General features: G+C 31.8%; 1 protein-coding gene across 1 annotated transcript in view; it reads left to right on the top strand.

Moving 5' to 3' along the window:
- DACH1 (dachshund family transcription factor 1) overlaps nucleotides 1-15,859 on the top strand; it is a 429,676-nt gene that overhangs the window by 302,541 nt on the left and 111,276 nt on the right. The window contains exons 6-7 of the mRNA XM_030813482.1: nucleotides 5,325-5,460; nucleotides 8,116-8,250. Of these exons, the coding sequence (XP_030669342.1) occupies nucleotides 5,325-5,460; nucleotides 8,116-8,250 (271 nt within the window). The remainder of the gene's footprint in view (nucleotides 1-5,324; nucleotides 5,461-8,115; nucleotides 8,251-15,859) is intronic.

Below are 15,859 nucleotides of genomic sequence, written 5' to 3'. Positions count from 1 at the left end.
AGTTTTGGTTATATAAAGTGCTGGTCAACTTCATCAATTTTATAAATGAAAAGTTATATGAAGATAACATTTAGGCCGGGCGCGGTGGTTCACAGCTGTAATCCCAGCACTTTGGGAGGCCTAGGCTGGTGGATCACTTAGACCAGCCTGACCAACGTGGTGAAACTCTGTCTCTGCTAAAAATACAAAAAATTAATCGGGTGTGGTGGCAGACGCCTGTAATCCCAGCTACTCAGAAGCTGAGGCAGGAAAATTGCTTGAACCGGGGAGGTGGAGGTTGCAGTGAGCCGAGATTGTGCCACTGCACTCCAGCCTGGGTGACAGAGCAAGACTCTGACTCAAAAAAACAAACAACAACAAAAAATTTAATATTACAAATTGTTTCCCCACTTCTATATCCTATTCAGTTAGGGAATCTCTATTGAAAAACAAAAAATGAAGAGAATTAAAAGGAGAGCAAAATAAATAAAAGCTAAATGAAATGATCCTTTAGAGAAATGAGTTGTGATTATGCTTACCCTAAGAAAATATTTTAATTTGATAAAATATAATACATTTTTAAGGTGGAGAGAGGGCAGCTGAGATAATGCAATTTTTAAAATGTTTAATCACATGTGTGTAGTACTGAACATTTTACGCTTTTTATTTTAGAATTTGAGTATGTTGTTTTTGAATTCTATTTTTGATTCTGAATTATCCTACACACCAAATACTTCTTTTTCTACCCAGAGGCAAAAATGCAGCTTTTCCTTTTTTGTTCTCCTGTTACTATTAGTTTAGTAGTATGACCTTTTTTTTTTTTTTTCAGTGAAAGAGTACTCCTCTTAAATTTTCATTTATTACTGTGGCGAGTTTTATAAAGATGAAACATTGCAAAAGATTGTGTTTTATTGATTGGTGAAGTTGATGCAGGACTATAAAGGAGTGTGTTGAAGTATTAAATTAAATATTCTTCCTCTCTGTCCTGCTTCAGCCCCTTATTGGAGGTTAAAGGGTATAACACAAATGAAATGATAAATCCAGTTTACATAGTTTTCTTATAGACATTGAACTGCTTCTTTCTTGCTATGTCTGAATAAAACTCATTATCTATTTTGTTTCAGTAATAATTATGAGATTCCCTCCTAAGCAATTCTTTATTGTCTCCATTATTCTCCATCTTATAGAATACTCTGGAAAGGCAAGCATATAAATATGATAAAAGAATTAAGCTGTTGAAATAAATTAATTTATTGTGCAACAATGTATTCAAATCTTACTTGCTCAATGGATTTTGCTTTAATGGAATTCTTCAAAGAACAATACATTAGGTTCCAAAGATTGAAATTATACATTAAGTAAAATGACTGAATATGTTGTGTCTCAATTTATAGAAAGTTTCAACTGAATAGTTAAGCTTTTAAATCATAAAAATTTGCATAAATTAAAATATTTTCTTCAAATAACAGTATTAACTATTGTCTTTGTATCCTTTGTTCTTGAACACAAAACTACAATTAAAGCAAAAACTAAGTTAAAGGTAAATTAAATACTATAATTTTACTTATACATATTTACTGAGCTTTAAATTATGCTTTTAAAATGCATTTTACATAAAGATTTCAATCTAATTTATTTTTACTTAGTATAATATGTCTTTTTAAGAGTATTTTGGATGTGTAAATGAATAACTGAACAATTCATGAATTAAAGGGATGATCACAGATAACTTTGACATTTAAGTACATTGACTAATAAAGCATTTTTCTACTTATATGGGAAATGTTAAAATAAACAAGGAATTATTTTAATGGCATAATCATTGTTTCCAGAGATTTATGCATTAAATATTTAAGCATTTTATGAGTTAAATATCTCAGAACAATTATATTCTCATGCTTTCCATTAGCACTACTAAGAAATCTATTATGACAGGAAAATCAGACTTGCAAAATCATTTTAGAGAGACTGATTTATTTCAAGACTGTACTTTATGTCTGTTCAGGCAAACATATGCATTAACATAATTATTAAGAAAAATATTAAAATTTATTGATAGATAAGCATTGATGTGAGTGACCTTTGGAATAAAATAGAATGGTTAATTTAGAAAATTTTCTTTATTCAAAAATATATCAATGCATTTTCTTAAATACACACCATGTATTTCTGTGTAATCCAAGTGTTAACAGTTAGATGTATTAGGAATTAGCTCTAAAGCTTAGACAAACTATGTTTCTATTAGAATTTCAGGAAATCAAGATTAGACTTTAAGAGTGTATCTCTGGACATGTATGCAGTTAGCTGCAGTATTGTTTCTTAATATATTTATACAAATTATAAAGGAGTTCTACATATAGCCTTATAAATGCATTCTCTATGATAAGTGTGCAAATACTTCAAAACCATACACAACTAAACTTTTGAATTATGGCGTGGCTAACACAAGCCAAGATTGTCTTTTGATTTGTGATTACAATGATTTGAAATGAGAATATTGCCATTTGAAGCTTCTTTATAGGTTAGGGTAATTATAATTAGAAGACAGGAAGTAAGTTTTGGCATCCAGATGTGAAGTTTCTGCTCTTTTGAGTCATATACATGTTTGTCTTTTAAAACTGTTGGTCGTTTGTTTACCTTAGACATTTTAGAAGCATACATGCTTCATTTTGTTAGTTTGGAAAAATAACTGATATTATATTCGTTTTCCATGTTACCCGTGATAAAGATTTCAAAATATCTTAATCTGCAAACTGTAAAGTTGGATGCCATCTTTCTGTAGTATCCTAGCTTGTAACAAATGCATACATGTTATAAATGTCTCTGAACAAGTTAGTTTTAAATTTTAGTATCTGGGATGTATGTTTGTCTTTGTCCCCCCTTGTTTTCTCTCTCCTCTTCCCATCTCTTCTCTCTGTCTCTTTCTCTCTCTCTCTCCCTCCCACTTATTTGCATATTTGCAGTATTTCAAGTGGAAACCCCACATAACTTGAGATGGAAAATATATTGTGCGTTGCTTACATTTACCTACGTTATCAATTTTGCTATTTGCAGAAAATAAAGCACTTAATTGTTAACCTCTGATCAATTAAGGTAAAGGGTTAATGCTTTTTAGTATAATACTAACAATATGTCTGCCTTCTGTGGGAGTTTATTGTCTTTTACAGAAGCCTATCAGCACATATTAGTCCTGTCTAAAAACTCTTGAAGTTCAACAAGTTATCATTACGACAAGATTGTAATACGCATTGCAACTTTCGAGATTAAAATTTAATTGACCTCGTTTTTTCTTTTCCTTTACAATATTGTTTTGTCATGAAGTTTCTTATAGCACTTTTTTTTTTAATTCCATGGAATATATGTTAGGAAACCATTTTACGACATGGATTTGGGAAAAGGGCTTGGCTATTTTTTTCTGGTTATTTTCATTTTATTTGTCATGGTCTTCAAAATGAAGTCTCAGCATATCTGTTGAAGATGTTTATTGGCAGTGTACACCATTGCAAAATTAAAAGAGTGTGACAAAAGTACAGCTCAATCTTGGTTCCATATTAAAATCATAGGGAGAGCTTTAAAAAGATACTGAAGTCTGGGTCCCATTTTAGACCTAGTGTGTTAGATTTCTAGGGCCACTGTAACAAAGAACCAGAAACTGGGTACCTTAAAACCACAGAAATTTATTGTCTCTCATTATTGGAGTCTAGAAGTTCAAAATCAGGAGTTCATGAGGACCATGCTCCCTTTGAGATTCTAGGTAGAATCCTTCGCTTTCTATAGCTTCTGGTAGCGGCTGGCAATCCTTGCCATTCCTTGGCTTGAAGCTGCATAAGTTTAATCTCTTCCTCTATGGTCACATGACATTCTTCCCTTCTATCTTCACATCTGCTTATAAGGACATGAATCACATGGGATTAAAAGCCACCCTAATCCAGTATGTTCTCATCTTAACTAATTATGTCTGCAAAGACTCAGTTTTCAAGTACATTCATATTGATAGGGACCAAAGGTTAGGGCTTCAACCGATCTTTTTGGGGGACACAATTAAGCCATAATACTCAGTAAACCAGAATCTCTGAGAGTGAAACTCAAGCATAAGCACGTTTAAAAACATGCGATTCTGATGTGCAGCAGAATTTCAAACCATCACGGTGCTAGTGGAATCACTTTGACCAAAGATGAGCACGATCATCATTCTCACTGGCAGTACAAAGCCTGGAACCTCCTATTTGTTTTCCATATTGAGTTAACATTGACATTTTGGAAATATTAGCCTCCTACAGGCCAATTACATTTTAGATTTTTTTTCTCTATTTCGTAATTGCATATTTTTTCCCTAATAAGGAATAATGTACTAATTATTTATAAGTACATTATACATCTACATACTTTATGTAGTTTTCTTCCAGATTTTAACTATTTATTAATTATTACAAAGACAGTTCATCAAGGCCTGTGTCTGTTAGTAACTGAGGGTATAAATATTTTGCTGCTCAAAGTAGAAAATGTTCACCAATGGGTACCTTCTTTCTTAATCTGTAATTCCATTTATAATAGCTAATTGGAGACATTTATAGAATCTACTTGCAGATTTGTCTAATGGAGAATGTACAGAGCTTAGAGCGGGAGGTATGGAGTGAGACAAGACTGTTGACATAAAATAGAGTATCAGGAAGCACAGTACCAAATTTCCCTGGGACATGATTGATATATATTTCATAAATGTGCCCTTAATACATTTGTTTGGTTGAATCGAAGCTAGGTGTGGTAGGTACTCTGAGAATTATTTAAACCAAAGAAAATTATTCCAATATTAATAATCCATTTCCATGATGCCTTAAAATGTGACTGAGTATGTCCAGAGCAGTACCAGGATGGAATACCTGTTAAAAACTCCTCTGGTACTATTATTATGGTCAGTCATGTTGATAATGTGTTTATTACATGATCTTTAGATACTTGCGGAAACAAGGGAATATATTTAAAGATTTCTTCCAAATGATAAATAATCCTTCTTTATTCTCCGAGATCTTTGTTGTCTAATGGGTTCTTATTTGGATATTTTTGAGCGTCATCTTAGGGCTTACTTTTTCTCCAGAGTGGATTGACATTTGCCATTACTGCAGTCACACTTACCTGTAGAACCATAGTTTCATAGACCATCTTTTTCTACTTTATTTGGCTTTGCTCAAGATAAACATATCTTTTAGTACAGTTAAATGCTGATGAAATAAAGTGTTTATTCTCTTTACATTTCTTATTGTATTGAGAAAAACCAACATTCATTAAATAAAGATCCGTTGTATTTAATGTCTTTTCTACCCTCCTTCCCTCCCTTGCTGGTGCAGGAGCGTGTTCCCGATAGCCCCTCGCCTGCCCCCTCTCTGGAGGAGGGGAGAAGGCCTGGCAGTCACCCATCATCACATCGCAGCAGCAGCGTGTCCAGCTCCCCTGCTCGGACTGAGAGCTCTTCTGACAGAATCCGTAGGTCTCATACTTCTACTTGTCACCATTTTAAACTTTATTAGGGTTTAGCTGGCTTTTCTAATCAACATGCCCTCATTCCAAATAGATCTCAGATGGATCATGTTCTGAAACTCTGTAGCAATAGCCATCTCTCAAAATCATGTTTCCTAGTTTGCAATATCATGAGGTATGATACTACATTAACAGGTCCTGATATAAATTTCCTCTCTTTGATGCCACATATAAAGATTTGAGCTATGAAACAGAAAATAAGTAATCTTTTAGGTTGGTTTCTGAAGTAAACACGACCAATTCTCAAATATCTAGTGTCTTGGTACACTGTTTATGGATTATTCAACATATTCCTCAAATCCTACTCTGCCATTTTGTAATTCACTGACTTTTAAATTTTATCTTTGTGTTAATGGAGATATCCACAAAGAGAAATGAGTTAAATTCAAAATAATAAATTTAAAAAGCATACATTTCTAAGTCATTCAGGTGGTCAATGGATTAAATAATTTGAAATTAGCTAAGTTTGAGAATTTGAATTAGTAACAATCAATAATGCATACTATTGCCATATATTGTTATTTTTAAAATTTGGAAAGTAAGGCTCTATGTTATTTTATAACATTTTCACAATATTTAATCTTGGTACTTATGGCCAAGAAAATTAAGAATAAAGTTAAAATGCCATCCAATTAACAAGTGATTTTTGTGTTTGTATAATAATGTCAGATTGTTCTTTTGATAAATGACTATATTAAAAGAGAATAACTTGTTTGATAAAACCTATATATATTGCTTATTTCCAGAATTTAGCTATTATTTTATGCAATTACGCTTATAGCATGAACTTCCTCTAATTATACAAAGTTTATTTAAGTTATTTGGTTGTTGAGAATATTTTCATAATAGGAAAGCATTTTCTAGAAAGTCACTTTATAGGTTATAAAGGAATGTATGCATAAAGTGAAAATTGTTGATCTGGGAGCTATTGAAGTGGATAATTTAAAGATTAAGTTGAATACTATGTAAATAATTACAAATAAAAGATAGTTAATTATTGGCAATTATATAGTTCAACATAATACTAAATATATATACTTGCTTTGGCCTGCCTGAAATGTATTTCCTTAATTTTATAACTTTATACACAATTTTAAAAGTCTTCAAATAAAATATTTACTATATATTTTTATGGTATGTTGACACTAGAATCAGAAATTTAATGATAAATATTGGTTTCATTATAAGATATTATCATTGGAAAGGTGCTGTCCTAGAGAAGAAAAAATTTTGGAATAAAATGGAAATGACGGACAGATTGGGGAAGATTTGAACAAGTTTTGTTATACATTCATGTTATTTTATTAATGGTAATATTCTTTTTAAATTTTTGATAGAAACAAAGGAGACATTTTTGTATGCCTGGGATACCGTAATTGTTGAAATGGAAATAGATCCACATCCACACACATACATATATATGTACATATATGTAACATATTACTTTAAAGTAATTGTAGACTAAGAAAATTTTCAAATATAATACAAATCATTCTTATGTGTTTGTCTTCCTGATTTACCTCATCAGTCAACCAATCAAGGTCTCTAAAAGTGATATCTCAATAAAGGCATAATGTCACCTAGTGCTTCTATCATAGATTTAATACAACTTTACCTCAAATTCATCATCGTTTATCTTCTGCAAACAAGAACATTATTTTACATAAGAGAAAAATGATCAAAATCAGTAAAATAACATTATTATAGTACTAAAATTTGAACTGCAGTTTTTATTTAAATTGCACTGATTTTCCCACCAATATTTTTTAAAGCAAGATTTTTTTTTTTCTAGCTACAAAAGCCAATCTGTGATCACACACTACAATTACTTGTCATATTCTCTTAGTATTCTTTAATCTGGAACAGTTCCTTAGTCCATTTTGTCTTTCAGTAACTTTTTTTTTTTTTTTTGAGTACAGGCCATTTATTTTGTAGAATGTCCCTCAGTTTGGAATTTTTAATGTTTCCTTTTGATTAGACTTAGGTTATGGATGTTTGGTGGGAATCACACAGCTATGGTAGTGTGTCCTTCTTAGTGAATCATTTCGGGAGACACACATTTCTACAATATCAGCAATAACTTTATCACTTTCTTAAGGTGGTGACTACCAGGTTTCTCTATTGCAATATTACTTGTTGTTGTTGTTGTTTACCTTTGTAGATAGTGAGTGTCTGGTGAGAAAAATATCTTAAGGCTATGCAAATATTCTGTTCTTTACCAAACTTCCACTCACTAGTTTTAGAATTATCCCTTGATCCCTGAAACAATTATTATAAATGGTGTTTGCCAAATGGCAATTTCTACTATATTATTCTTATATTTTAAAAATTTATATTTTCCAGATAAAAATCATGTTTTATGCAAAATAAAAATAAAGTGAGGTGATGTCATTTTCAATATTTTTTGCATATTCTGACAAATTATCATGTTTATCAGTTATCACAGTGTTTTTAGGGATAGATTATAAATTTAAAGTTAGACCATTATATTAATATTATAGTTACTATTGAGTCCAAGAGAGTTTAATTGACTTATTGGAACCTTGTGTGTTATGGTGTTTTTGTGTTTTGTTTTGTTTGTTTTCTTTTCGGCTATAATAGCGGTCCATCAGAATGGGTTGTCCATGAACCAGATGCTGATGGGCTTATCACCAAATGTACTTCCTGGGCCCAAGGAGGGAGATTTGGCTGGTCATGACATGGGACATGAGTCAAAAAGGATGCATATTGAAAAAGGTAATGTATGATTATGTATTCCTTGTTTTTCCCGATTCAATAGATTTTAGAACTAGATTTTAATCACACAATGAAGTCTATCTCTACATTATGTAAAGAAAAGCATATAAATGTTTTTAAAATCCACAATATTAAGTACAAATTAAAGCTATTCAACAAGAAAGAGGTATGAAGACCTGCTGCACTTCTCTTACACAACAGGTAAGTTACAATTTAGTTACCAGTACATTTAAAAAAAAAAAAAGTCCCAATTGTTATCTCTCAGTTCCTAAAGGGTCTGCTATTTGACTTTTTCAATATCTTCAGGGTCACTGTCATTTTACTTAGCATGATAGAGCAATAACAATGTAGAAAGGATTATTCTGTCTTCTTTTGAATTAAAAAAACAGCTTACAGACCAATAAGGAAACAGAAATATATTTTATATGTCAATGTACTAGTAGTTGTTTCGAAATATACCAAGAAAGCTCAGGTTCTACATAGCTAAAAAAGTTTCTTATATTTTGTTAATGTCAATCAAACCCATTTGCCACAGGCAAAAATGTGTATTTTCATGCCCTATTTGATAATTCCATGAAAAAATTAAAATATTATTTTAGTCAGCATATTAGAAATTTATTCTTGGAGATGCAAATACATATTTTCAAATTGTAAGTGTTAAATTGTGGATATAAGAATCTTCCCACCTATTTTTTATTTTAACTTAATATTTTCAAACTTTATAAATCCATAGATAGGATAATTTGCTTATCTTTTTTTGACAAAGCCATCAAATAAGCAGTGTTGTGAATAAGGGTTATTTCTTTGGAAAACATAAAAGCGGCCCAATTAATCAGCTGTCAACAAGGAAAGGAAACAAAATTGGGTATTTAAATAACTGAACAGGAATAAATGCATGGAGGGAGATTAAGTTAAGAAGGGGTACCTTCTTCCCACCAAAAAGACTACTCACAAAAAAGTAAAAATGCTTACATAAAACATTCCCCTTTCAGCATAAAAACAGCTCTGCTAAATCCCTTGGGGAGAAGGAGTCTATTTCTACAAATTAGATTATTTGAGCTATGGAATGTCAGTGAGAAAACAATAATCTAGGTACTAGCATGTTAACATCTAGGCATAATTGAGAAATAGAGACATTAATAAAATTTTTACATTATTTGTTGTGAAACTTGATATCAAGTGTTATTTATATTAAGTATTCTAATGCAGTGCACGACTAGGTCAGATGGTCTCTAAATTTTTAACATATTTTTTTCACAACCTCTTCATTAACAATAAAGCAGAATGTCATGTATATTATACATCATATTTATTTTGACCTATACTTTTGATATTTAATCAAAAACCCATGCATAGCAATATTGTAAAAATTAGTATAGTGGGGCTGGGTGTACCGGCTCACACCTGTAATCCCAGCACTTTGGGAGGCTGAGGCGGGCAGATCATGAGGTCAGGAGTCAAGACCAGCCTGACCAACATGGTGAAACTCCGTCTCTACTAAAAATACAAAAATTAGATGTGTGTGATGGTGTGCACCTGTAGTCCCAGCTACTGGGGAGGCTGAGGCAGAAGAATTGCTTGAACCCTGGAGGCGGAGGTTGCAGTGAGCCAAGATCGCACCACTGCACTGCAGCCTGGGTGACAGAGTGAGAATCCATGTCAAAAAAAAAAAAAAGAAAAGAAAAATTAGTATAGTGGTAAAACAAAGTTTCATCGAAGACTCAAGTTTTAAGTAATGATATTTAAATATAATAATTAAATGTGTGGGTGTCACAATCATTCTCCACTAGGGTTGAGCAAAAGAATAAAGCCCTACAGAAAATTATTTGAGTCACTCTTTTCTCAATTTTCCCTTACATACTATTTACCAAGTTTAACTTGGGATGCATAAGAAGGAAGTTAATTTATGTTATGCAATGAATGTCAGGATATTAGAGCTAAATTCTCTTGCAGCACCACGGTGGAGAAGGGCTAAGAGAAATATACAAGTACAGAGGTGGTAGTGAAGAGAAAAATACGAAAGGAATGACCAGTACTAGAACTGGAATAACAAATCTCACTAGAATTTTTGGTGGAGAGCTTTGTGCAATGTTATCCTTTGAATTGACCTATATTTTTCATAACTATTCCTTTTTCATATGTCAAGATTTCAATCTCTCTACTTTATTATTATTATAATTTTGCCATCATGGAGCATTTTATGAAATAATATAGTAGGTTGATGATCTAGGCATGTTTTAAAGTATTTGCTTTGTTATTTGTAAGTTATTTCTTCATTGCTGTTCTTCCACTACTAGAATGTAAGCTGCTTGGGAGTCATCTGTGTACTACATTTGCTTTAAACAGACTAGGCAGTCTTTGAGTGCATACTGATCTGGGCTGAATTACTAGAAGATTCTAAGAGACAGACAAGAGTTAAAACAACTGTGGAGATCACATGCTTTAAGGATTAATAGCAAGGCTAAAGGTGGAATTTTCTGACCTTCAGAAAGCACATTTATATGAAACACATTAGAACATTCCGACCATGAATATACATAAAAACTTACTATATCACTAATGGTACTTACATCAAGGTTTTCTAAATTGTTTTGCTGTAGGAACAAAGTCCTTGACCATAGCCCAACAGTTTCCCAATATTTTGACATAAATTTTATAGTGACAAATAAATTTTTAAGATTCTCCCTAGAAATGTGAAAGTATCATTGATTTCAAATGTGTATATGTAATCTCAAAATTTTTAAAGATTCTGATACTATTCTAGTAAGCGTTTTGTTATGTGATGCTTTTCTCTTGTGTGTACCTTTTTTTTACCTAGTTTTTTAGCATAGTGAATTAATAGTAAATATTCATAGGCTTTCTAGATTGATAGAGACTACTAAATTAAAAATTATTTTCTTTCATGACAACATTTATCTTGGGCCTCATAATATCCCTGTAACTTTCCTACAGCTCATATCTATATCAAACAGGTAACTTCATTTAGAGACAGATATTGGTGGAGAAATTAATTGTATGTTTGTTTCATTTTAGGCTTGAACCTATATGTAATTTGCTGCCTGCCAAGTAAATTATTCAAAAGACAATTACTTCTTTAGAAAACAGTGATTCCAAAAATAGATGCCAAAATTTATTTGTATTCTGAGAATCACTGTGGTCTGAAATCTTAAGCATCAGTAACTTAAACATTTTATGTTCTTCTTAATATTAAATAGCTATGGGCTCCATTCTATTAGCCCAAAAAATTAAGTCACCATTAGTTGAAGGACCAGTGGTTTTAACTATTGAGTAAATTCATTCCATTTTAAAAATAAAGAATGCTCACATAAGGTTTTGAGCTTAGGGAGAGTATAATTGAGGCACATATATATGCATATATATATATACAATATATATATAATACAAAAACAAATGTTATATATATATAACAATATAAAATACAAAAATATAAAAATATAAAATACAAAAACAAAATGTTATATATATATCCATAAAACAAAAAGTTTTAGACTTGAATCTATATGTCGGTTCACATCTATGTATATATATGCATGAATACTGTCTTTCAGCTTTTCCAAACATCTGGAGTTCTCAAGAGCTTTCTGTGTTTTAAAACATTGCTGATCTTTTCCTTCACTCTAAATATAGTGGAATAGGCTGTAATAATTGACATTTGTGGTATATAAATAGGCTCACTGTTTCTTGATGCTAGATCTCTCTGTTTATCCTCCACACATCTGTCCACTGATACTAGTTTACAGTGTTGCTCTCTCATGCATAATTTGTTTTGGCTTTTCTTAAATTGCTGCCACTTTCAACAAATTTTGGAGCATACTTCTTACCTTGCCTGTAACTCAATATGAACATTTCTGTTATTATACAATTTACCTAATTTTTGATTGATCAAAAGTTATACATATAATGGAGATAAGCCTGTAATGTTAACTTCTTCCAATTATAGAAAACTTAAGCATTTATAGTTGGGACTAACTGTTGCATACCTAATTTGTGTTATTGTATTTTGGTCTTGGATTAAGTAGTCCAATGTGATGTAATCAATGAGTAAATATTTACTGAAAGCTAGATATGTGAATGAAAACAAATGAAATGCAAATCAATCGCTCTCTTTCTCTGTCTCCCCCTTTCCTCGTTAAAATTATACAGCTTTTTTTCTTAATATGTAATTTCTCCTACAGATAAGGCTTTTTCTCTTCATTTATTTTCATAAGAAATAAGAAAACTTTCTTTCACTGGTGACAACTTCAGGAGACCAGCATTTTAGAAGCAGGACTAATCTGAGGGAGGCAGGAAATCCAGGGGGTTTGCTTCAGGCCATAAAGCACTTCTTTTGTGTCATATTCTGCTTGGTAGGGAGTGCTCAAGATTTCCAATGTTCAACATTTTTGTATAAAAACTTTTCATGTTGGTAATCTAAAGCGAAGGACAGGGCACTAAAGGCAATAAAGTAGTTAGAAAACTGGCCCTATTTGGCTTTTTGTCTCTTTATATTTTAGTCTTAGCATCCAACCTTATGGGCCATTTTCATACAAAGCCCTTTTGAAAGAAAATCATTATGTATCACTGTTTTCAAGTTTTTGGAAATAATTTTTGAAATATATTTTTATTTGTGCATTTCTCATTGTTTAAAAATCCCAACTTAAATCAAGATTGAGTCTTCAAAAATGCAGCAACATGAATGGAACTACAGGTCATTGTGTTACGTGAGATAAGCCAAGCACAGAAAGACAATTAGTACATGTTCTCACATATTTCGGAACTACAAAAGCGGATCTCATGAACATAGTTAGATTGCTGGTTTCCAGAGGCTGTTTAGAACAATGGGGAGGAGAGAGGATTAATGGGTCCAAATACACAGTTAGATAGATGAAATAAGACATAATGTTCAATAAATCAATAGGGTGACTATAGTTTACAGCAATCTATTGTATATTTCAAAATACCTAGAAGAGGATAATTTCAAATATTTCTAGCATAAAGAAAAGACAAATATTTAGGGTGATGAATATCCGAATTCTACTGATTTGGTCTTTAAAAATTATGTAAATGTCTTAAACTATTGCATGTACCCCCAAAATATATACATCTATTATGTATCAATAAAAAATTAAATTATAAGTACACAAATGGCTTTTTTCTTTTAAATTCTAAATAGATCTTATTCAAATTAATCAATACTAAATATTACATACAACAACTATATGGGAGCCTGTTAGTATCTCCTGTGTCTATATAGAATTGCATAGACTAAAAGCCTTTTTTTCTTTAAAATTTTCTATATTTTGATAATGTTAACACATATTATAGGGCCATGAGTATTTTCACTTGTAAAATTCTCTAACACACAGCTTCTCTTTCACTTATACCATCTAAATATATTTTTGTTGGCACATCTCGAAGTCGCCTATAAAATATTCTATTACCTACCTATGTAATTTTCCTCCTCAGTTTCCACGCCTCGAAAATAAGTGTTGAATTTAGTGCCATCACTTTTAGTTCTGTAATTATAACACTGGACAACAACAACTTTCTTTGGATCCCAGAGCTCTTTCTTAAGTAGATAGCAGATTTCATATGCAAAGCCATAGCTCAGCTTGCTTAAGACACTGGTTTTGTTATTTTATGAATTATTTCTAGGAGCAGAGCTTGTAATAATGTTTCAATGACAATTGAAGAAAATACTTACTGTAAGATATTCATAACAGCCCTGTAAATGATGGGCAATTGGTATAAAATATAGACTATAATATTTATTTACTTTTTACCCAAGCACTTTGATGACCATCATGTCACACTGAACTTTCAAGTTTCTCAAACATCCTCTGTCCTTTCCTACATGACTTCTGTTTCTTTCCTTACATGGGATATGTATGCCTTCCTATCCACTAGTGTTCAGCCCAAACTTCTTCAGGGCAGGAGCTATGTCTTCTCACCTTCTTTGTATACTTAGCACAGGGTCTGGCATTAGTGGGTACGATAAATTTCTTTTCAGAGTTAAGTGAGATAATATATGTCTGGAGTGTTTGATGCATATAAATATCCAATGGAAACCATTACTACTATCAAATTAGCTAATGAGCAAGTGGTTTGATTACATAAATTGGAAAATATACATGCTTTAAACCTCTGAATTAGAATATTATCTATTTACAATTCATAATACCACAGTTATCATGATTTACATTTGACCCCAAATAGGAAATTTGAAATTATAATATTGTAGAGAGCACTTTGATTACATATAGCTAGAATGTAATGTGCACAGTTTTGGAAGAAAAAATTGCTAAATTAACTACATTAATCAGTTATTTTGTGTCAATGATTGTATTAAAAATAATCTTCATTTATTTAATACAATTTCAATGAACCTTGAATTCATTCAATAAATATATTGAGGATAACAAATATGTGTGGCTGTGTAAATCACAGGTGATAGTGGGTATTAGATGTGAATAGGCTACAAGAGAGTGGGTTAGAAATCAAACGAGATTCCCTCTGATGGGTAGGAATTCTGTCTTTGAACTACTCACACATGCCACTTGTAAAGTAAATTACTGCAGTTTTACATAAAAGTTACATTTCCCAGGAATTTATCATATAACCAATATGAATATTATATTTAAAAATAGAGTCATTTATTAGTGGTGACAACCTCAATGGTTTCTCAATTATATCTCCAGTACATCTTTTCTATGTTTAGATTTTAGTAACTTTTTTGTATACTTAGAAAACTGAATCACGTTAATATCTACTGATGATTTTCATGCACTGTATGTCAAAGAGACAAGAGTAGTCTTGTAAATGCTATAAATTTACACATTATAGTAGTTTTACTTGTGATCAGATGAAATGCCTTTTCCTCGTTAAAAAAAACTATTATTCCACTTAATCTGCTTTATTTTCTTAATACAGTAGGTGTGGAATGACTCACTTCCTCACTGTTTAAGAGATTGTTTTTATATAGTTGTGCAAATAGATAATATTTTTAGAGCATTAAACGTGAGGTAGAGAACAAATTACTAGTAGACTCACTTATTAGTTTCACACTGAAATTTGCTTCATTTAATGATTTATTTATTAATCATCATAAATTCCCTTATAACTTATTATTTGGCTTAATGAATTGGTTATCTCTAGTTTTTTTTTTTTCCTGCAATTTACTAGCTTATTGCTTAACCCATGGATTTCTTTCAGTTTTGCTTGTTTCCAGTTGATATTTTGCATAGTCTAGTATGGAAGTGATCTACAGAGGAAGGTTATATGTATTTTTTACTATGTCTATTTGAGTGAGAATTTACCCCAAATTGAAACTTTTTCTTTCTTTTTTTTTTTTTGGTGACAAAGTATTGCTTTGTCGCCCAGGCTGGAGTGCAGTGGCACAATCATGGCTCACTTCAACCTCCACCTCCCAGGTTCAAGTGATCCTTGGGCCTCAGCCTCCTGAATAGCTGGGACTTCAAGCGCACACCACCACACTGGCTCCTTCTTGCATTTTTAGTAGAGATGGGTTTCACCATGTAGGCTAGGCTGGTCTCGAACTCCTGGGCTCAGGCAATCCACCCACCTCAGCATCCCAAAGTGCTAAGATTAC

The sequence above is a fragment of the Nomascus leucogenys genome, chromosome 5 (assembly GCF_006542625.1).
Source record: "Nomascus leucogenys isolate Asia chromosome 5, Asia_NLE_v1, whole genome shotgun sequence".
NCBI lineage: Eukaryota > Metazoa > Chordata > Mammalia > Primates > Hylobatidae > Nomascus > Nomascus leucogenys.
Note: the sequence above shows the minus strand (reverse complement) of the source record. Positions and strands in the feature narration are given on the sequence as shown.